This window comes from Oryctolagus cuniculus, chromosome 17 (assembly GCF_964237555.1).
Source record: "Oryctolagus cuniculus chromosome 17, mOryCun1.1, whole genome shotgun sequence".
Lineage (NCBI taxonomy): Eukaryota > Metazoa > Chordata > Mammalia > Lagomorpha > Leporidae > Oryctolagus > Oryctolagus cuniculus.
The window spans coordinates 58,159,238-58,182,003 of NC_091448.1; the positions used below are offsets into that span (position 1 = coordinate 58,159,238).

Here is a 22,766-nt window from a genome sequence, read left to right on the forward strand (position 1 = left end):
TTTAAGATTTATTTTATTTATTTTAAAGACAGAGTTTTACCGAGAGGTAGAGCCAGAGAGAGAGCGAGGTCTTCCATCTGCTGGTTCACTCCCCAAATGACCACAACGGCCAGATCTGAGCTGATCCAAAGCTGGGAGCCAGGAGCTTCTTCCGGGTCTCCCACACGGGTGCAGGGTCCCAAGGACTTGGGCCATCTTCCACTGCTTTCCCAGGCCACAGCAGAGAGCTGGATTGGAAGTGGAGCAGCTGGGACTAGAACTGGCACCCATAGGGGATGCCGGCGCTGCAGGCCGGGGCTTTAACCTGGTGCACCACAGCTGAACCCTGCAGCTGACTTCCTGGCCGCCTTTCTCGCCCTCCTTCCATCTCCCTTCCACTCAGCTTCCTTCAGGGATCACATTGGTTTCCGGCTTAAAACCTGGTCACCAGACACACTTAGGACAAGGTATTTAGTCTGAATTCTGTACCGTATCGTGCAAGGCCTGTCGGGCTGTGATCCCTGCCAGCCCCTCCAGCCTTGTCCGGGACTGCGTCTGCTGGAACTGTGTTCCTTCTTGTCTGTTATACCATGGTTACCTGGGGCTGCCTGTTCTTTCACCAAAGAGCCCTGCTTTCTCTCCTCTCTGCCAGGCATGCTAACCTCGCCCTTTCATTGCCTGGGTAATTTCGTACCCAGCACTGCTTCCTCTGGAAGTGACAGGTCTGCAAGGTTTTGTCTTGGTGCTTGCTTTGCCCTTAGTGTGTGTCTCTGTCGCAGCACTGCTCAGTGTACTGCATTCTTCTCTTGGGCCTCTGTATGGATTCTTCGAAGACAGAATTTGAGTCTTCTGTTTATTTCTAACGCCTACTATCTTTTATATGACATGCATTTTCTAAGTGCCTAACATATGCTAAGCACCATTTTTTTTAAAGATTTGTTTATTTGCTTATTTATTTGAAAAGCAGAAGGAGTGAGACAGAGAGTGCTCTTCCATCTGCTGGTTCCCTCCGCAAATGGCTGCAACAGCCAGGACTGGGCCAGGCCGAAGCCAGGAACCCAGAATCCCATCCCGGTTTCCCACATCAGTGGCAGAAGCCCATATACTTGCACCATCATCTGCTGCTTTCCCAGGTGCATGAGCAGGGAACTGGATCAGAAGCAAAGCAGCTAGGGCTCAAACCAGTGCTCCAATATCGGGTGCTGGCATCACAAGCCATGGCTTAACCTACAGTGCCACAATGCTAACCGCAGGTGGGTACCATTTTTAATGCTATGATACAGCATTGAGCAAAATATACAGAAATCCCTGCCTTTATGGAACATACATGCTCACTTATCATAGCTGACATAGTTGATGCTTAATCGATGGGTGAATGGACGGACAGACTGGCAGACGGCAGGTAGACAGATGACAGAGAAGTAGGAATGCCTGTCAGGAGGGAGGGTCATGGCATATGCTGTCAGGGCACTGAGAGCCCCTTCTTGCAGGGATGGAGATTGAGTGAGGAGGGGAGTTAAAAGAATCCTTCAGTGGCTAGCACTGTGGTGTACCCGGTTAAGCCTTTGCCTGCAATGCCGACATCCCATGTGGGCACCAGCTGCTCCAGTTCTGATCCAGCTCCCAGCTGGTGTGCCTGGGAACACAGTACAAGTGCTTTCCCAAGTGCTTGGGCCCCAGCACCCACATGGGAGACTTGGATGAAACTCCTGGCTCCTGGCTTTGGCCTGGCCCAGCCCTGGCTGTTGTGGCCATCTGCAGAGTGAACCAGTAGATGGAAGATCTCTCTCTCTCTGTCTATCTGTGTGCAGGTTTGTGTGTGAGATTGTGTGTGTATGTGTGTCCTTCTCGCTGTAATTCTTCTTTCAAATAATTAAAGAGGGAGACGGAGAATCCTTCAGCTGCCCTGGGAAGAAGGGACTGTAAGGTCACAGTAATGAAAAGCGTTATGAAGGCGGTCCCAGTATGAACTCTAGATAGCACGGCCTGGTGCACAGAGCAGCTGAAGGCCCGCTGTTGCTCAGTTCCAAATGGAGAGCAGCTGTCACTGCCCACCAGGCACCCTGAAGCGGGTACACATCCCAAGCCTCTCCTCTCTGAGTCACCGCTCCCCAGGTAAACTGCCCACCTCCGCCTCCTTACCTCTGCTTCTCTTGCTCTCCACCTGCCTTTTCTTCTCTTTTCTTCTCTTTCTGCAACTTTTGCTTGCTTTCTAAGGAATCTCTCTCTCTCTCCCTTTTCTCTGGAATGTCCCCACCTCCCTCTCTCTACGTGTGTCCCCCTCTGTGTTCAGTTCAGTAGCTGCTTGTGATTCAAGAGGACCTTAGAATACAACCCCAGGGAAGCTGCAGCTGCACAGTTGAGGCAAAGCCTCACCTCCACAACTGAAATGCATTACTGCTCACTCACTCGCTCACTCACTCGGGTTGCCAGAGCTTCGCAACAGACGAGCACAGTGAGCCCCTGAGCATTCTCCTTGTCTTCTGAGAGTCTTCCCAGCAGCAGGGTGTGTGTATGTATATATGTGTGTGTATGGTGTGCATGTGGTATGTGTGTGTGCACTGTGTGTATGTGTGTATGTGTGTATATGTGTGTTGTCTATGTGTATATGTTTTGTATGTGTGTATTGCATATGTGTATGTTGGTATATATATGCATTCGTATGTATGTGTTGTGTATGTATGTGTGCAAGTGTATGTGTTGTGAGTGTGCATGTGTATATGTATTGTATATGTTTGCGTATTGTGTATATATGTATGTATATGTATATTGTATATGTATGCTTATTGTGTATATGTGTGTGCATTGTGTATGTGTGTGAGTATATGTTTATGTATGTATTGTGTGTATTGTGTATGTATATGTCTATGTGTGATGTATGTGTCTGTGTTTGTGTGTGCTGTATATATATGTATGTATGAGTGTGAGTGTGCATGTGTGTTGTATATATTTGTTATGTATGTGTGCATACGCATGTGTGTTGTGTATATACATATTGTATATGTATGTATATGTGTATTGTGTATGTAGATATGTGTATATATGTGTGCATTGTGTATGTATGTGAGTGTGTGTGTATTATGTATGTATGTATGCATATGTCTGTGTGTTGTGTATGTATGTATGTGTGTTGTATATATGCATATGTCTGTGTGTATGTGTATGCTGTGTATATATGTGTGTATTTGTGTTGTATATATGTGTATGTAAGTGTGTGAGTGTGCATGTGTATGTGTCATATGTGTATATGTGTGTGTTTTGTGGGGGGAGGGAATACCCAGTCATCTAAATATCGGCCTTTCTCTGGTTCCCTCTTTTATTTAACTCAGTGGTTCTTAAACTGTAGTGAACAGCCTCATTCTCCAGCCTTGGGCGTACACTTGTGTGTGCTTCCTGGATGACCTCAGGGGGTTCGGAAGGATAATTCGGAGTCCAGTACATCTTCGCCCCAGGACTGACCCGGGTACACCGCAGCTCCGTGGGGTTTTCAGAATATGGAAATGCATGCAGTCCCTGACAGCAGAGTGCTGCTCTGCTGCTTCTTCCTGGGCCACCTTTACCTGTATTCCAGGTGATGGAGACGGCTAAGCGGCACACATTTCATAAGAAAGGGGTGTAACCCAATTGTTCCCGGTGATAGAGATGGCTAGGCGCCTCACATTTCATTAGAAAGGAGTGTAACCTAATGGACTTCCCACAACAAACACACGCCCTTTACATTGTAAGCACCATTCAAAACTTGTGTAATTTTAGGGGAGGGATCAAAGAGGAAAGCCCTTATAGCTAAAATACCATTTAACAAGAATAAGATCTGTGAAATTACTTGTTTTAAAATTTTTATTTATTTGAAAGGAAGAGAGAGAGAGCTTCCATCTTCTGGTTCACTCCCCCAAATGGTTACAACAACCAGAGCTGAGACAGGCCAAAGCCAACAGCTAGGAACTCCATCCTGGTCTCCCGTGCGATGGCAGGGGCCCAAGTACTTCTGCTATCAACTGCTCCCTCCGGGGCTATTTAGCAGGAAGCTGGTTCAGACGTGAAGGAGCCAGGACTTGATCCCGGGCACTCCAGTGTGGGATGCGGGCGTCTCCAGTGGAGGTTTAATTCACTGGGCCACAACACCTGCCCCTATTGCCTATTTGAATTTCCCATGGATAATACAAGGGAGAGTGCTGTAAAAATGCCAGTTCCATATGTCTGAGGCACCGTGTCTAGTTAATATAAGAAATAAGTGAATGTTTGCCCAGTCCTGTTGGACGAACTAGCAGAAAGAAAAGGGTTTTTATCCTAAGACTGTCATTGAAATCCATCCCAGAAGTTGCCAGGCCACAGGAAGTTACCAGTGACTCTGAGGCGTGTTCCAGAACTGCAGATGGTTAAGAGAGCCATCCTTTTGCAGCTCTTGTTTGCCAAATGGGATTCCCGTGGAAACACTTGACCCCGTGGCTTTCTGCTTCCCCTCCGGCTCCAGGCCGCTACAGTAGAATTATTTATCAGAGTCTCTGATGGCTTGGGGGCCACTTGATGAGACTGACTACCCTGGACACCACATCACTCAGGAAGCGTCCCAGATGCACACGGTTAAAGCCCAGTCACGGCGCGTGTCTCTGAGAGCTCTTGTGCCCTGCATCTGATGAAATCTGGAGAGAGGGGCTCCAGAGGGCTCCTAATGGACCCCCCCCCCGCCCTTCGCTGTCAGCTCCTCCCCACAGAGTGTGTCTCTATTAACTTGGCGCCAAACCACTGCGTCCGTTCCCCACGGGCCTAACCGGTCCTCGGCTGCTGGTGGGCCAAACACGTGTCATTAAGTGGAAAGTCATTGTTTCTGCTGCCTCCAAGCCTGCTGTTTCCTTGGCATTTTTATGTCCTCACTAGTAATTCCTTCTCTCTACCCCTTCCCTGTCACACAGATCCTGTGTCCTGAGACGCCTTCCATTCAGCAAAGCTCCATGTCTGCCTTGGGCCAACTGTATAATAACATGGATTTGATTTTTTTATTCATTTGAGAGATAGAAACAGAGACCATATCACTTGGTTCACTGCTGGTTCACTCTCCAAGTGCCCACCACAGCCTGTGGCTAGGCTAGGCCAAAGCTAAGACTGGGAGCTCCACAAGGGTCTCCCACATGGGTGGCAGGGACCCAACTTGAACAGAAACATTAGCAGAGTCCCAACGTTTAGCAGAAAGCTGGAACCGAAAGCAGAGCCCAGACTCAAACCCAGGCGTTTCAATATGGGATGCACGTGTCTTAACCACTAGGCCAAAAGCCTGCCCCGGATTAAATGGAGTTAGTAATTTTAGGGTGGCCAGCGGATGGGTCAGAAGAAGAGAGTAGTCCAAAGTGCATCTCCCCAATATTTCTTCAGAAGATGGACCTCAGTTCTACCAGGGAAGGTGAGCATTTTTCCCGGCTGCCAGAATCTATTCTGGAAATTTGTGGGGAGCCCTGGGCACCCCTTTTCCACCTTGTGGTCTTCCAGGTCCTAAGCCGTGGAGCCCAGCTTGCATGGGAGCTGCTTGCTCAACTCAGCCTGACCCTGAGGCCTCTCCCAGGACCCAGGACTCCTTCCCGTCCCATGGCGTCCTTGTCTTCTGACCGACTGCTTGGCTGGTGCCTTCTCTTAGACTCAGTCTGTTAAAGCAGCTGCTGCATCCGTCCCCATCCGTTTCTCCACTTCTTACCTCCACATTGTGGAAAGAGCGGCCTGCTTACCACTGCACCTGCTGACGTCAAGCTTCTGCCCTCACTGTTCACCTCGGCTTCTCCCAGGTTCTCCACTCCATGTTCCTCTCTCTGAACCTCCCTTCTTCTGCTCCCTCGTTCACTGAAAATGACTTGCTGTCCATTTCCAAAGCTTTGTGAGAGAAACCAGATTGTCCAGACTTGGGCCTGGTCCAGTCTCGCAGGGCCGAGGAAAGGGGTCACGGACAACTCACCACAGGGGTAGGAATGGGAGGTTACAGGTGCCCAAGGCTGCTCTGCTGCTTCCGGGGCAGCTGCCCCAAACCTTAGCCTGCACTCGGCCAGGCATGCAGCTGCAGCCCTGATTCTGCTTGGTAACTCTGTCTGGAATGTGCTCCCCACAACCCCAGCACAAACACACTGTATGTCAGCTCCTTTGTGTTTATTGCAGTCCAGGCCTAAGGAAGAGATTCCTGACTTTAACAGCGTGCTGAGTCTCCCATTGGCCTCCCCTGGCAGAGATCTGCCTCTGTGCTCCCTGTGTTTGCAGATCCTCTGGAGGAGTGCTTTCCTGGCGGTCACACTCGGAGGTACCTGTTTCCTGTTCTCCATGTCCTTTGCCCCGAGAGGAGAGGACCAAGGGACACACCTGCCCTTAATCTGCCATCTCTATCAAACTTGAGGTCCTTCAATGTTCAAACTCAGTGATTCTTACTCCTGTATTTTTTTTAACTGATACTCTTTTTTCCTTGTTAAATTTAATCTTAAGACTCCCAAGGCCTAATGTTTCTTAGAAGTAAAAAAATTCTGTTCCTTATTCAGCTCATCAAGGCTGTACTGATCCCCTGTACTGCCACCACATCGTTTTTATGATGCTCACGGGTGTCTAATCTGGGTGGGAAAATTAGGTAGATGCACGACATGCTTAGCAGGCAGGACAAGGCAGCCTGTAACTATGTGCTGAGTGAAATGAGTAAACTGTCGTAAACAAGTTCTCCTGGGGGGTCAGGCAAAGCTGATAGGGATAAGGGCAGCTTGGGCAGTGGCAGCTGCCGCTGGGAGTGGTCTGGGCTGGGCCTTTCTCCCTGTGATTTTGAAAGACGTGTGTATTTTTGCATGCCTCCCTCCGAATGATCCGTTTCCCCGCATGGTGGTGCTGACAGGGAAATAATACTTGTCAGCATTGGTCTTTCCAACTTAATGAGTCAGATTGCGAGTGATCCCTACTGGTACACTGCAGACATGGGCCACCTTGGAGAGAGAGTGGCCGGCTAAGCACAGAGCGAGAGGTTATTTAGAGAGGATAAATTAAAACACTTGGAGTCGGGGTCAGCCAATACCTGGTTTGGAAATGAATGATGAAGATTGAGTTTTAGAAATGAAATGAATGGATTGTTTAGTTGGCATTATTAACTTAAAGAACAGGGGTTAGCTTAAGTATTATAGGGATTTACAGGAGACATTTTTCACATGTACTGAAGGTTTTACCAGTAAGCACTTAAGCAAATGTAAACATTTTGTGAGCTGCAGGGGAGCTGTGAATATTATTCATCAGCCGGCCCCACTCGCCTCCTGCACGTGCACCCAGCACAGGCCACGGCTCTGTACAGTTTCCAAAGATTGTTATGATCAGTCTCTCGGCGTGTATATATTGCTAATGTAATAAGAACATAAACATTTTATAAGTATAGAAATTTCTTTTTTTAATGTTAACCAGTGATTCAAAGTGGCAGGAAGAACGGATTTTGGTCTCACCGGGGTAAGAGCATGGAGAACTTTGTTCTTAAAAACCCTTCTCCGTGTCAGGAAACACGGGATGAAGAGTCAGCAACAAGTTTTGTAGACGTCATCGTGCTTAGTCGTTTCCAGGGAGTCTGGGCGAGGACCAGTGGGATTTTCTAAAGCTACACTACTTTCTCTCATTGTCAGGAGGGAAAAAGGAAGTATTGATGAGTATTTTGAAGTATTGTAAGAGGTGAGCTTTTGTTGACAGCAGTCCTGGATGGGGGAGTCATCAGTTCCCGTGTCTCTTTCTATAATCAGAAAATACCCAGATATTCTAATAAATATGCACATGAAGAGTCCAGTCACATCCTAGTAAATTAATCTGTCACTTGCAGCCACTTGAAAAATACGTCACAGGAGCAGGCAGCACTTACTCATAATCCCAGGTCGTTTTGACCCCCTCACTCACTTTGGTGTATTTTCATATATGATGCTGTGAAAAAAGACTGGACATGATGGAGCGCCGTTCCTATTGGCTGGTGTTTCGTGCGTGTAGTTTTAGGTTCTTGTTCTCTCCCTTTTGCACTGGTTTGTAAAGGTTCATTTGGGCGCCATCCCTTAGAGCAGAGAATGTAAAGATGCATAGTCCAGAGTCACCACACACACACACACACACGCTTACATGTGTGCATGCGCGCACCTCACACGTACAGTTAATATGGTGCAGCCAGATGGGCAGGCAGTGTAGCAGATCGGGTTAGCATAAGGACTAAGGAGCGCTATGATAATCCCAGAACAGACACGGAGACCAACCTTGTGTGTGCTGGGGGTTGTGGGTGAGGGAGGTCAGAGAATCAAGAAGAGTAAGAATCGGACACACACATGAGGTGGAGCATGGTATTGGTGGGGGGCGTGCGGGAGCTGCGGGTACCACATTAGGTAAACCCTTTCCTTCCAGAGGAACTCTCACGAACACCAGAGATTGCACGATCGCAGCCCAGTGACCAAAGCCCAGAGATGTTTTGTCTGGCCTTGTCATGGTGCCCTACAGTTCACATCATTGCCAACTTTAGAAATGGAAAATGCTAGCATCAGACCCCAGATTTCGGGGCTGCTTCTTCTGTGCGTTCCCAAACCAAGCCAGGTGGCGGCTCACACAGCCCTCGCCCCGCCCTCGTTTCTGTCTTGGGAAGGCCCATGGCCTTCCTCTGTGCCCTCCGCCTGGATGCGAGCTGGTGGCCAGGTGGAGGCACCTGCTGAGCTGCCGAGCTGCTGAGCCCGAATTCAGCTCCCTGGCAATCTCCAAAGCTGCAGGGATGAATGGTTTTATTTCTCAGCTTTATTTCTCGTGAGTTGTATTTTATTAAAGCTTTTCAGAGACTCGTTAAAATTCATTGACCCTATTTTGTGTAGGTGAACACAGCTATTTTTTTTTTTTAATGTAGACTTCTGTGAAGTAAAAATAGGGAAGAGAGGGTCGAAGCCATCCACTCCACCAGGAGAGAGGGAGGTCAGCTTCTGCCGTGTGTTATGGGCGCTGGGGGCTTGCAGGCTTCCTAGGTGGTCCCTCCCCTCAAGGGTTTGAGAAATAGATTAAGAGGTTAGACGTCCACACTGGAAACTCTTGATTTTCCTGGGTGCAGTCAAACAGTAGGAATCACTGCTCTGTGAAAATCCCAGAGTCTTTGTCCGACCGTCTTACCCGTATTTTAAGCTGCCTCGATGTGGCATGATGCAAGGTCACCCCTGGCTTCTTCCTGAACTCCGCAGTTGGCTCTCAGAGGTCAGAAATGGTAGAAGGCCCACTATGGTGTTGATTTGGTTTTGTTTTTGTTTTTGTTTTTTTAATAACCAATCGATGTTAGCATTTTCCTTGATGCATAAAATCTTCTCAGTTAGATTTCCAAAAACTCATCATGGATCCGCTTTGTTTTCTTCTGTGGAGGAAAAAAATAAATAAATAAAGCTTTTCTTAATGTGCTCCCAAGATCCCCATGTTCTGAATATAACTCTGCTGAAAATATCTGCGTTTTCTTGCATTTCTCTGAAACATGTTTTAGAATACAGTTTTCTTTTAAAAATGGGTTTCTGTCATCATCGTCCTCACCATTTCCTGAAGTTCTGAATTTTCATCCGTCCCCTGCTGCCTTGCAGTATCTGTACCTTGAGACATGTTCAGGAATACAAAACCCCTCAATGAGATGCTGGAGAGACCTTTTTATAGCAGTTATCTGTAGAGACTTTCCCCCCAAAACTCATTTCAAAGCTCCAATGTGGGATTTATGCAGGAAATTAAAGTTAAATTGGCTTGGTTTGATGAAGGCTTTAGGTTTTCTTTTGTTTTTGAAGAAAGGAAATTTTATTTTGTAATTTAAAAATCATTTATTCTGGAAGAGTGACCAAGAAGTATGAGGTTAATTTTTGTGTAAACCAATTACCTGCAGAACTGCTCAAAATATAAAGCTTTCTTGATTTAATATAACATTTCGTAGGCCTCCCCGACACATTACTTAAACAGAAGGGCCACGTTCCTCCAGGAAGTTGCTTAAAAGTCAAGTAATTTAAGTTACATTTATTAAGTGCAATAAATAGGCATCAAATGTAAGCTTGTATTTCTCTTCTTTGTTTCTAGTTTCTGTAGAAAATTCCACTGCCATAGAGCCATGTAAGGACTGGTGTTTGGTAAACAAAGCCCTGTTACAGGAGTATTTTAAGGAGGCAAAAATAATTCATAGCAATGTGTTGACAAATCTCCCCCTCCCCCGCTCCTCCATCTATTAGTTTCTTTGCTGCCATAGCCTTGGGCAGGAAAGGCAGAAGTAGAAATATCCCATGCGGTGCTGCCCGGTAGAAAGATATCTCAATTTAAAATGTAATTCAGTTTTGTATATGAGTTTGGAAATAAATCATCATTCAACCCTCAGCATGAACCCCGAACCTATTTGCATGAGTGAGTGAAGGAATATAAAAGAATTTTTTTATGTATACAGGGAAGTCACTGAGTCTTTTTTTTCTGCCCACTCCCTATCAAATAGTGTTGCTTTCCTTATTCATACATTTATGCTCTGTTACTGGAAGTTGGAAATTTTTTTTGCAATACCATCATACGCCATTGACCTGCATTTTTGCACTTTCTAATCTACTCCAAGGGAGGCCACTCACAGAAATGTTAATTCCTCTGTTCTTTTTGTAGTTGTTGTTAAGATTTATTTTACTTATTTACTTGAAAGGCAGAATGGCAGAGAAAAAGAGATCAAGATCTTCCCTCTGCTGGTTCAATCCCCAAAGGTCCACAATAGCCAGGGCTCTGCCAGGCTGGAGCCAGGAGTCAGGAACTCCAGCCAGGTCTCCCACGCATGTGGGCCGTCCTCCACTGCCTTCCCAGGTACCAGCAGGGAGGCTGGCCAGAAGCGAAGCAGCCAGGACCAAACCATCAGATATGGGATACCAGCACTGCGAACGGCTTAACTCACTGTGCCACAACTCTGGCCCCATTTCCTCTGTTCTTAATAAAAGCTATTCAGCTATTCTTGTAGAGATGCAAGAACATCAGTGTTTAAAAAAAAAAAAAAGTATGTGATTAAGTTAGTATTTACCTATACCAGGTTATTTTGTGTAATTTGAAACAATAAAATTTAACTCTTTATAAAAAGTTATAAGTGAAAATAAAAATTCATATTCATAAGTTTTGCTATATACTGGTAAGTCTTTAAAATTTGAAAAATTAAATAAGGGAAAACAACTTATTGCAAATTTATCAACCCTAACTTCCAACTCATTTGCATAGCCATCAGGATGGGTGTTTGGTGCCAAAGTAAAGGTGTCCCTTGGGACACCTGCATCCCATATCAGAGGTTCCAGTCCCAACTGCTCCTGTTTCCAGCTCCCTGCAAATACGCACCCTGGGAGGCAGCAGGGGATGGCTCAGCTGTCTGGTGCTCTGCCACCCAAGTAGTTGAGTTCTGGGCTCAAATGAACCCATGGATGGGAGCTCTCCCTATTTCTCTCTCTCTCTCTCCCTCTCTCTCCCTCTCAAGTAAGTCAGTATTCCCTATTTAAATAATTCTGTCTCATTTCATCTGTCCTTTTTCTTGTAGCTGAATATTACTTGTGTTTGTCTTCCTTTGAATATTTTAAATGTTTAAACTATTTTAGATGTTTATTTTTATGTATTTGAAAGACTGAACAATGATGAGAAGCGAAGAGAGAAAGAGGTTTTCCATCCGTTGATTGCCTTCCCATTGTAGTCCTGGCTGGGCCAAGTCCATTCAGGTCTCCCACGTGGGTAGCAGGGATCCAGGTAATTGAGCTGCCTTTCTGAGTGTGCATTAGCAAGAAATTGGATCAGAAGGCAGAAGCAGGACTCAAAGCCAGGTACCCAGATACAGGATGCGGGCATCCCAAGCCGTGGCCTAACCTGCTGCCTGTACTCCCACTCCTGTCCTTCCTTTTAGACTAAACTTTCCTGTTTTGTTCATTGCTGGATAGCCAACTTAGCATAGTGGCAGGGTGTTTAGGCTTTGAGAAATAATGAATGAATAGATAAACAGGTGAATAAACAGGTGAACATGTTTATCTGTTAAGCTCTCTGCTAAGTGCTTTATTTATATCATTGCATTTAATTCTTATGACAACTCTGTGAAATATCTCCCTTTATTTTTTCTTCTAAGATTAATCTATTTGAAAGGCAGAGTTACAGAGAGAGATGAAGAGACAGAGAGAGAGAGAGAGATCTTCCATCTGCTGGTTCACTCCCCAAATAGCCACAACAGCCAGGACTGAGCCAGGGCTCAGTCCACAGGGCAAAGGCCACATCTCTCTGGCTCACTGTTTCATCTTAGGTCTGTTGGAGATATATATATATATATATATCATCTCCAGCAATGCAGTAGAGCATTGAGCTATTTGTATAGGGGTGAACTGCATGAGCTTTTCAGTCTGCAGGAAGCCATTCCCAGCAAGACCCAAGAAATCAGAGGGTCCGCATGTCCTGCTACACCAGTGTGCCTCCCAGACCAGTCTGGAAATTCTAGACTAAATTAACCAACAGACCTAAGTGCAGCTCCTGTTTCCATGTTGTTTCACCTGTAGTGAGTCTCTGTTTCTCTTCCGCAAAATGGGGATAACATATCTTACAAGCAAACCTTGTTTTCCTTTCTTAATGTTAAGGGTTTATAAACACCCTTAATACTTTTTCCATCTGTCCTATTGCAACTTCTCATTTTGTTTGGTGCTTTTTTTTTTAATGCCATCCCCTATGCAAATATAGGTCCTGACATGCTGATGGGAACATAAACCCCTGTACATTCCGGATAAAAAATTGGCAGAACATGTCAAATTTCCTCAAAAAATAGAAATTGAAAAAGTGGCTGTCATCCGGCTTAGCAACTAGGAATTTCGCCTCCAGGTTTGTCCCAATCGGAGCTGTGAGCAAAGCTCTGTCCTTAAGATATTCATCCCAACATTATTTCTGCTTGGGGCGGGGGGGGGGGGAGACAAAATACTAAATGTTCAGACATGATGTGTTGATGGAATTAATTGTAGGGCATCCACAGGCTAGGCCACTGTGCTGCCTGTGGTGACAATGTGAAAGAAAAATTAATGGAGGAGAAATGATGGGGATATATTGAAATAAAGCAGGTAACAAAAAAACACCCTTTAGTGGGCAGCCTTGTGGTGCAATGGGTTAAGCTGGAGCCTGTGACACCCGCATCCCATGTGAGTGCCAATTCAAGACCCAGCTGCTCTGCTTCTGATCCATCTCCCTGCTAATGTGCCCGAGAAAGCAGAGGAAGATGGCCCAAGTGATTGGGCCCCTGCAACCATGTGGGAGACCTGGATTGAGTTCCAGGCTTCTGCCTTTGGACTGGGCCAGCCTGGCCATTGTGATCATTTGCCATTTGCACAATGAACCAGTGGATGGAAGGCCTGCCTCTCTCTCTCTCCCTCTCCCTCCCTCTCCCTCCCTCTCCCTCTCCCTCTCCCTCTCCCTCTCCCTCTCCCTCTCCCTCTCCCTCTCTCCCTGCCTATTCATAATTCTGCCTTTCAAATACATAAATAAATCTTAAAGACATGCACACTCTTTGGTACTTCTTTGTCAGTTCTTTAACTTCTATTTCATTTGAGAGAGATAGGCAGGCAGAGCAAGCTCTTCTGTCCATTGCTTTACTCCCCAGATGCCTGCAGCAGCATCCAAGGCTAGGCTAGACACAACTGAAACGAGAGTGCGGAGCTCAGTGAACGGCAGAGACCCAGTTACACTGCCGCCTGCACACACTGCTGCCTCCCAGGGTGTGCATTAGCAGGAAGCTGGATGTGAACCCAGGCGCTCTGATATGGGATGCTGGCATCCCAAGCAGTGTCTCAACCACTATAGCAAATACTTGCCAAATACAGATGTGTGGGTTTTTTGGTTTTTTTTGTTTGTTTGTTTGTTTGTTTTGTTTTTGTGGGTTTTTTTTGTTTTTTGTTTTTTGTTTTTTTGACAGGCAGAGTTAGTAAGAGAGAGAGAGACAGAGAGAAAGGTCTTCCATCCGCTGGTTCACTCCCAAGATGGCCACAACAGCCATAACTGTGCCAATCCGAAAGCAGGAGCCAGGTGCTTCTCCTGGTCTCCCATGGGGTGCAGGGCCCAAGGACCTGGGCCATCCTCCACTGCACTCCCTGGCCACAGCAGAGAGCTGGACTGGAAGAGGAGCAACCGGGACAGAATCCAGTGCCCCAACCAGGACTAGAACCCGGACTGCCGGCTCCACAGGCAGAGGATTAGCCTAGTGAGCCACGGCACCGGCCAATACAGTTGTTTTTTTAAATAGACCTAGTATTGGGAACGAGCTAGAAAGATATAAACCACCATGTTTCTCCAAGTCACTAATTGAGAATTTCTTCTTTTTGATTGTTTAATAGTTTTTGAAAGTACATTACTTTTTTTTTTTTTTTTTTTTACAGGCAGAGTGGATAGTGAGAGAGAGAGACAGAGAGAAAGGTCTTCCTTTTGCAGTTGGTTCACCTTCCAATGGCCACTGCGGCCAGCGCGCTGCGGCCAGCGCACCACGCTGATCCGAAGCTAGGAGCCAGGTGCTTCTCCTGGTCTCCCATGGGGTGCAGGGCCCACGGACTTGGGCCATCCTCCACTGCACTCCCGGGCCATAGCAGAGAGCTGGCCTGGAAGAGGGGCAACCGGGACAGAATCCAGCGCCCCAACCGGGGCTAGAACCCGGTGTGCCGGCACCGAAAGGCGGAGGATTAGCCTATTGAGCCACAGTGCCGGCCGAAAGTACATTACTTTTATAACAGTTTTTTTTTTGTTGTTTTTTTACAATAAGTGAAACATCACAGGAAATAAACTTCATGTCATTTGCAATTGCCCATAACAGGGGAGAGCTCTAGCGTGTGCCGGGTGCGGCTGGGAGTGTTCCCTCGTGCAGGGTGAATGCCTTCATGTGTGTCCGGTGGCTTCTCAACCCCTTTGCATTCCCGCCCCTGAGCACATTGATTCAAACACTAGCATTGAGCTTCATGATTTTCTGTGATTCTAGCAAGAGTCAGAAACTGAACTTCCACATAAAATTGCCTATCTCAATAAATTAAATTCATGTGTGCTTTTCTAAAAGGGTTTTTCATAACACTAAGACCTTTGAATCCCGCTGGCTTCCACAGACCTTGGAGAAAGAGTGAACAACTTTTTTTTTTTTTTTTTTTTTTTTTTAGCACAAGGGCCAATTCAGGAAAAATAAAAATGTTTATGAGCCACATTTTTCTCCTACCCAAAATAAAACGGGCTTTTTAAGAGTCCTATAGAGGAGGAAAATATCTGTTCTTATAAGCTATAAACCATTGAGAGAATGACAGTTACAATGTTTGTATTGCCTTTTAGCCATGTAAGTCCTCCTCCATTCTGGGCATGTGTGAGATAGAACACAGGGCATCTTCATAACCTTTCATCTGGAAAATGACACTGAGCATCACATGGGAAGCCCAGCGGGCCCAGGTCACATGCTATATGGAGGGTGACTGCCAAAAGTCCATGGGATAGGCAAGCGCTGTGAGATAGTGGGCTAAGCCTCCACCTATGGTGCCGGCATCCCATTTGGGCACCAGTTCAAGTCCTGGCTGCTCCACTTCCAATCCAGCTCCCTGCTAATGCACCTGGAAAACTAGCAGAGGATGGCCCAAGTGCTTGGGCCCCTGCACCCATGTGGGAGACCTGGAGGAAGCTCCTGGCTCCTGGCTTTGGCCTGGTCCAGCCTTGTCCATTGCAACCATTTGAGGAGTGAACCAGCAGATGGAAGATTCTCTCTGTATCTCTGCCTTTCAAATATAAGTAAATAAATCTTAAAAAGGAAGGGAGGGAGAGAGGGAGGGAGGGAAAAATCATGGAAAACAGAATGAAAAGATGAATTCATTTTGGTGTAGAAAAAAATTTTTGCTTAGTTTTTTTTTAGTTATTTCTTCCTACACACTTGCCATGAGCTTTTTGAAGACCTTTCATGTACTACATAGATTTCAAAAAAAATTGGCACCCCCAAGAAACCTAGCTTCTCATTCCATTTTCTGTGAATTTTTGGAGGCACCCTCGTGTTTTCCCACCTTAGAGAAATCAGAGTTGAGGAGCTAATGGGAACTGGGAGAGGAAGGAGGTGAAGACAGCGTGTGTGTGTGCATGTGTGTGTGTGTGTACATGTATACTCCCACGCCGTCAGGATGTCTGGCTCGGAGAGTGTCAGAGCTAGGAAGGCTTTGCTTGTGCAGGAATAGGAATGAAGGGATTCACTCAAGGCTGCAGGAGACCCACGGGCAGTGAAGGCCGGAGCTCGAGGACAGACCAGGAGGGGACCAAACAAGGGAGTTGATCTTTGCAAGCAGGAAGGACAGCCTCTTTCCTGAATGGGAAGGATGGTGAGGACGCCCATCTGAGGGCACCTGCACTGGCACCGTTGTAGCAAGGAGAAAGGGCAGCTGTGAGGCCGACTGGGGCCGCATTGCAGGCGGAGCCTTGTGAAGATGGCTAGGGAGCGAGAATGGAAGTCTAGGCTCTCTCTGCTTTTCAAATAAATAAATTTTGTAAAGATGTATTTATTTATTTGAAAGGCAGAGAAACAGAGAGAGGGAGAGAGAGGTCTTCCATCTGCTGGTTCACTCCCCAAATGTCCGCAACAGCTAAAGCTGGGCCAATCAGGAGCCAGGAGTTTTTTCCGGGTCTCCCACATGGGTGCAGGGGCCCAAGGACTTGGGCCATCTTCCACTGCTTTCCCAGGCCATAGCAGAGAGCTGGATTGGATATGGAGCTTCCAGGACTCAAATTGGCACCCACATGGAATCCCAGCACGCAGGCGGAGGCTTAACATCGCAATGGCACCAGCCCCTCAAATAAATACATATTAAGAAAGAAATGGGGCAAGCCAGCCTGGGTGTGAGGCTTCCTCGGCAGGAGCACATGGTAGTTGCTGCACGCTCCAGAAAGGGAAGCTTGGAGTGGGAATGACTGCAGGATGGGCGGAATGGACGGTGGAGGGCGCTGGTGTTGTGGCCTTAGCAAGCCATGACCCAGGAGCAGGTGGGTGGGAATTCACCCTCAGGCTCACACGTGCACTAAGAAGCCGCCGCACTGTAGATACGGCTTCCATCTCAAGTGCCCTGACCACAAATCTCTGTGTGTTCTCTTCTTCCAGCAGAATTCCCGTTCTGCCAGATGCCATCTTCTGGGCAGAGTGTTCACAGGCCTGGCAGGAGAGAGTACGAACCAGAATTGTCCAAGTCACTTCCAGCTTGGGCTTTTATAACCCATCAGCTGCTGGGCTCCTGTGCTCCCCGCCCCCTGCCTGTCTGAGTCCTCACTCAGCATCAGTCCACAAGTTAATCATCTTCCTACAGGGACATCCTCATAGACACGGGGCTTCTCTGCTGCCCTAAGAACACGGCAGCCCTGGCAATAGAAGGTGTAGTGGGAATGGCTCTGTGGCATAGTGAGCTAAGCCTGTGCCTGCGGCACTGGTATCCCATATGGGCACCAGTTCAAGTCCCTGCTGTTCCACTCCCGATCCAGGTCTCTGCTATGGCCTGGGGAAGCAGTGGAAGATGTCCCATGTCCTTAGGCCCCTGCACCCCTGTGGGAGACCCAGAAGAAGCTTCTGGCTCTCAGCTTCGGATCAGCCCGGCTCCAGCCACTGTGGCCATTTGGAGAGTGAACCAGCAGATGGAAGACATTTCTGTTTGTCTCTCCCTCTCTCTGTACCTCTGCCTCTCAAATAAATAAATTCAAAAATGTAGGCTGGTACCGCAGCTCAATAGGCTAATCCTCCACCTGCGGTCCCAGCACCCTTGGTTCTAGTCCCGGTTGGGGTGCCGGATTCTGTCCCGGTTGTCCCTCTTCCAGGCCAGCTCTCTGCTGTGGCCCAGGATTGCAGTGGAGAATGGCCCAAGTGCTTGGGCCTTGCACCCACATGGGAGACCAGGAGAGGCACCTGGCTCCTGGTTTCAGATCAGTGCTGTGCGCCAGCCACAGCAGCCATTGGGGGGTGAATCAATGGAAAAGGAAGACCTTTCTCTCTGTCTCTCTCTCTCACTGTCCACTCTGCCTGTCAAAAAAAAAAAAAAAAAAAAAAACTTTAAAGGCGGGGAGGGTGTTAGCACATCCCACATGTGCCCAGCGGTTAGAGACAGCCTCCCTCCTCCCACCCTGGGAGCTGCACACTGGTGGCTTGTGCTATCCTGGGAGCACGCTGGAGCACCTGTAATGGCGCAGGGTCACTGAACATGACACAAAACTACTTCACTCGGAGCTGCAATTAGAGCTTCCGCAAGGAGAAAGCAGGCCTGAGGAACCGCCGTGGTTCCTAAGAGTAAACCAATGTGCATGTAAGCAGGAGCTAATGGATGCAGTTTATCCAGACTCTCCAGCGGCCTCTCATGAGACTCCACACCCAGTCTGCTTTCGAAAGTGAGCTGTGGTGAGAGACAGGCCTGGGATGGTCACCACCCTGGCAGAGTTCTGGTTGGCAGTTTTCTGTCCCTACCTAACGCTGCGCCAGCTCCTCTGAGAACCCTGCGCCGCACCCCGCACAATAGCCACCTGCTGTGTCCTGCTCTTGCCAAGGCTGTGGCTTACTACGGATGCCGAATTGGGGGCGGTCACCGAGCCACACACTTGTTACTCGTCAGCACTGAGTAGATGATGCTTCAATGTAGCGTAAGCAGTCAACGGGTAGCACTGCTTCTAGAATTAAGATGTGGTTCTCTGCCCAGGTGTTACAGCGTTGTGGCCTTAGCAGTGTATTCTCGCGACTGTCCCTCGCTTAGCACCAACTAGGAAATGAACACTGTGCCAAGTGGGCTTTGTCTTGAGCCCTGAGAGCAAGAGATTTTCACCTGTCCTTTCTGGACGAGCGAAGTGGAGGCCAGGGAGGGCACAGCCTGAATTGGACTCCGGGGCTCTGAGCTGAATCTCTTAGCTACTTGACTCTCACCTGGCCCGAGCAAGAGGGGCAGCCAGAGCTCCGGCGAACACAGCGCCGTAGCAGGGAAGAAGCTGGGATTGCAGGCAGTGGGTGCGATGAGGCTGAGTTGAGAATGATCACTCCGTGTTGTCTGCTCTTTTCCAGCCCCCTGCTCGCCGTGGCCTTTGCCACTTGCTGTGCCGTCCCAGGCATCGCCCTTCTGACCTGGGGGGTGAATCCCCTCACAGGAGCCCTGGGCGTCTTCAACATCTTCCTGTACACCTGCTGCTACACGCCGCTGAAGAGAATCAGCATCGCCAACACGTGGGTCGGGGCCGTGGTCGGGGCCATCCCCCCTGTCATGGGCTGGACCGCAGCGACCGGCAGCCTGGATGCTGGTGAGTTCTCGCCTTGTGGGGGCTCGGCTTCTGTCTGTAGACCCGCGCCGCATGCGTGCCGGACACCAGGGCTTGGTGGCCCTCCCATGCTGGGCTGGACACAGCCCTTAAGCTGCAGTGTTTGGCTAGTTTCCGTTTGACTCAGTGCTGACTGTTAAAAAGGACGTGAGGGGTATGCATTTGGTGTAGTGGTTAAGTGTCCACATCCTCCATCAGAGTACCTGGGTCAACGTCTAGCCGGCTCCTGACTCCAGCGTCCTGCTGGGGCAGAGCCTGGGACGCAGCAGTGATGCCTCAGGTACTCAGGCCCCTGCCACCCACATGGGAGACCTGGACGGAGTTCCAGCTCCTAGCTTGGAGCTTGGCCCATCGCTCTCTGCCTCCCAAATAGATAAACAGTTGATGAGGTGGGCTATGTTTACTTGCCTTATCCTCAAAAAAAAAAAAAAAAAAAAAAAACAAAACCTGGAAATCACAAATTAGGTCAGTGGAGGACTGGCTGAGTCACCTTGGATGTCCTGGTCCATGGAGAAGGGTCTGGAACCAGCCTGCCACCCCCTAGGCCCTAAAGGTGACACTTTGTTGGCAAGCCTCCTCACAAGCTCTTAACTTCCACAGAGCTGGGTTATTCACCACCACCACCCCCCCATGAAAGAACAGATTATTTTCATTAGTTTCTAATTTATTTTTATATGATTTGCTTAAATTGTTCATGCTGTCTACAATAAAACCATTGAAACATTTCTACATTTTTTTTGGTAGTATGTCACAGCTAAATTTGTGGGGTGAAAATGGCTCATTTTTACCATCTGTAAGGGAAGTTTCACAGTCTAATTAGTCAAGTAATTAGTGTTTTTGACCGACACTTAGGAAGGAAGTGGTGAGGTTTCCTGCAGTATATGTAAGTACATATTTTTCAGATGAGAGATCAAAAGGCATTTGACCATAAACCGTTACCCCGTAAGCCCCGTTTCTGAAACTTTTCATAAAAGCTCCAGCACTCCGATTTGGCAAGCTTGCAAGTATGATTACACCTCCACCACGACTGTCTCTTAGAACGGTTTTAATATCCTGTAAATGGCGGATTTTAATGGGCCTACAAATGTAATATTGCGCAGCGTGCAGGCACATTTGCTCCGTGTCTCATCCGTGTGGGAGGCAGCATCAACAACATGGTTGAGGACAGGGAGGCCAGAGCCAGACACTCCCACTCATGGGCCGGTGACCTGCCTTCCGATTGGCCTCCTCACTGCCACAGTATCGTCTTCAGCCACACCGGGCTAATCACGCAGCATCTCTCCTCGCAGCGTCGCTGTGAGGATTAAACTGGTTGCTGTCTTGGTTCTTTTCTGTGCTGTGATGAACCGAAGACCACAGACTGGGTCATTCATAAAGACGTTGATTTCCCACAGCTCTGCAGGCTGGGAGATCCAAGATCAAGGGGCTCACGCATGGTGAGGGCCTTGCGGCCACATCCCCCAGGGACCACGGATGGTGGGGACGGATGAAACGCACCCTGTAGCCCATTCATGAGGATGGAGACCTCCCATTAGGCATCAGCCATACCCTGTGGATTAAGTCTCCGACACACGTTTCTTAGGGGGAGACACATTCAGACCAGGGCACTTGTTCTGCGCAAAGCGCTGGATGGAAGTGAGGCCTGCACTCGCCATCTGTGTTGTGATTGCTGCCGCCCGGTCCCTTGGTCAGCACAGAGGAAGAAAGGGCACGAGGTTGTGTTTGGCTCACACGCTCTGGGTGTTCTGAAGGCTGCGAACAGCCTCCAGGGGTAGCGAAGAGAGCACTGGGTCTTGGGTGAAGGAGTCGTCAGGGAAGTTTGGCATCCGGGACCAGATGATGTCTGCGTGCTGCCAGTCACCTCTCTCTTCCTTGGCTCCCTTGGGAGCCCAACCCCTGATTCGACCTATTCCCCTTCTCCGGGATGCATCCTGTCCCTCCCGTGCCCCCCCCCCCCCCCGCAAGGTTTTGTAGCAGGTGCCCAGACGAGCGAGGAAGCAAGTGTGCTGACTCCCAGGGCTCTTCATCTTCCCGTGTGAGCGCTTGGATCCCTGTCCTGAGCCACCTGCCTCTCTAACGGAGACTCCCCTTCTCTCCCGGTGCCCTGCCAGAAGTTCCCAAATCCTATCCAGGTCCCTGAAACCCAGCATAAAGGAATATAGCACCGGAAGTACCTTTTCTGCCTGGGGGGTCCCAGACAGGGTCAGGGTCAGAGCCAAGTGATGGAGGCTGAAGGACAGGTGTCACAGGTGGTCCAGTCCAGGGCCATGAAGAGACTGGTCACCAATGTTGTGCAGGGACCTAGGGCCCAGGTCCTGTGAGGGCTGCAGGCTTTTGTCATCTTCAGAAAGTTTGGATTTGGCTCAACTGCTAAGAGTCTCATTTAAACTATTTTTTAATGTTGTTTACAGATGGTTAATAATGCACAATTGAAGGCAGGCCATGCCTTGTTTAGGCAGCAAAATGAAAACATGTGCTTATCTGGAAAAAATGAGATCCATTATCTACCCGAACAGAACTGGTACAGAACAGAGCAGGCCTAAAGATTTCTGTCACCACCGAGAGCGGTCCCCTGGGCAGCCTTTGACACGGACTTCTCTCACATCCTTTTTCTTAAAATCCGAAAGATGCATTGCTACACGCGCGTGGTTTACTGCACCCAGAAATCTAACTTATCACAGAACAGATCATACGCCTAAAGCCTTGTCTAGTTTATACAGGGGAAAAAAAATTACTACTACTTTATATAATGCTTTAAACTGCTTCAGAGAAATTGCGAAACATGAACTTGATAGCGCAAACAAGATAAGCAGTAAATATTTGAATGAAGGGATCAGTGGCTGTTTACCTTCCATCTTACAGGTGACAGAACCTACAAAAACTTCCTTTCAAGCCTTGTTGCTAGGATTTTAGGAACTGGGTTGAATGCAGTTTAATATAATTTGGTCAACCTCTGGACCAGCACTGTCTAGTATGGTGGCCACTAGCCACTGTGACTGTTGAAGTCAACTTCAAAATCCGATTTCTCAGTCCCGATGGCCATATTTCAAATGCCCAAAGCCACATGTGGCTAGTAGCTTCTGTGCTAACGCTGCAGGCGGTTCACATGCCGATATGATTTGCTTATCAACCTGTGTTCTGTCTGCCCTGCGTGAGTGTGTAGTTTATATAAGAGGGCATTTTAGGAGACCATATTTGTGGTCTTAGTACATCGAAAACACCGGTTCTCAAACTTCCATGTGCATCCAGCTGACCTGGAGGGCTTGCTAAAGCATGGATTCCTGGGCCCTACCCTGGAAAGTTTCTGATGCTGTAGCTTTCCAGGACTGCATTTCTCATAGTGCAGATGCCCCTCGTCCAGAAACGACACTTTCAGAACCACTCAGCTGTAAAGATGGAACCAGGAGGAGCTGCAGCCGTGGGGACACCTTGGGCATGCTTGGCAGTTCAGCAGAGAGCCTGAGCAGGTGGTGTTGTTTTGAGATGTGCTGGTGCTGCCATTTGTATTGTCCATGAGATTCTCTCTC

The 22,766-nt window shown here is 48.2% G+C and overlaps 1 protein-coding gene across 1 annotated transcript in view; it reads left to right on the forward strand.

The window, feature by feature from the left end:
- Positions 1–22,766, forward strand: part of COX10 (cytochrome c oxidase assembly factor heme A:farnesyltransferase COX10) — a 146,690-nt gene that overhangs the window by 111,112 nt on the left and 12,812 nt on the right. Inside the window, exon 6 of the mRNA XM_002718961.5 lies at positions 18,989–19,221. Within this exon, the coding sequence (XP_002719007.2) occupies positions 18,989–19,221 (233 nt within the window). The remainder of the gene's footprint in view (positions 1–18,988; positions 19,222–22,766) is intronic.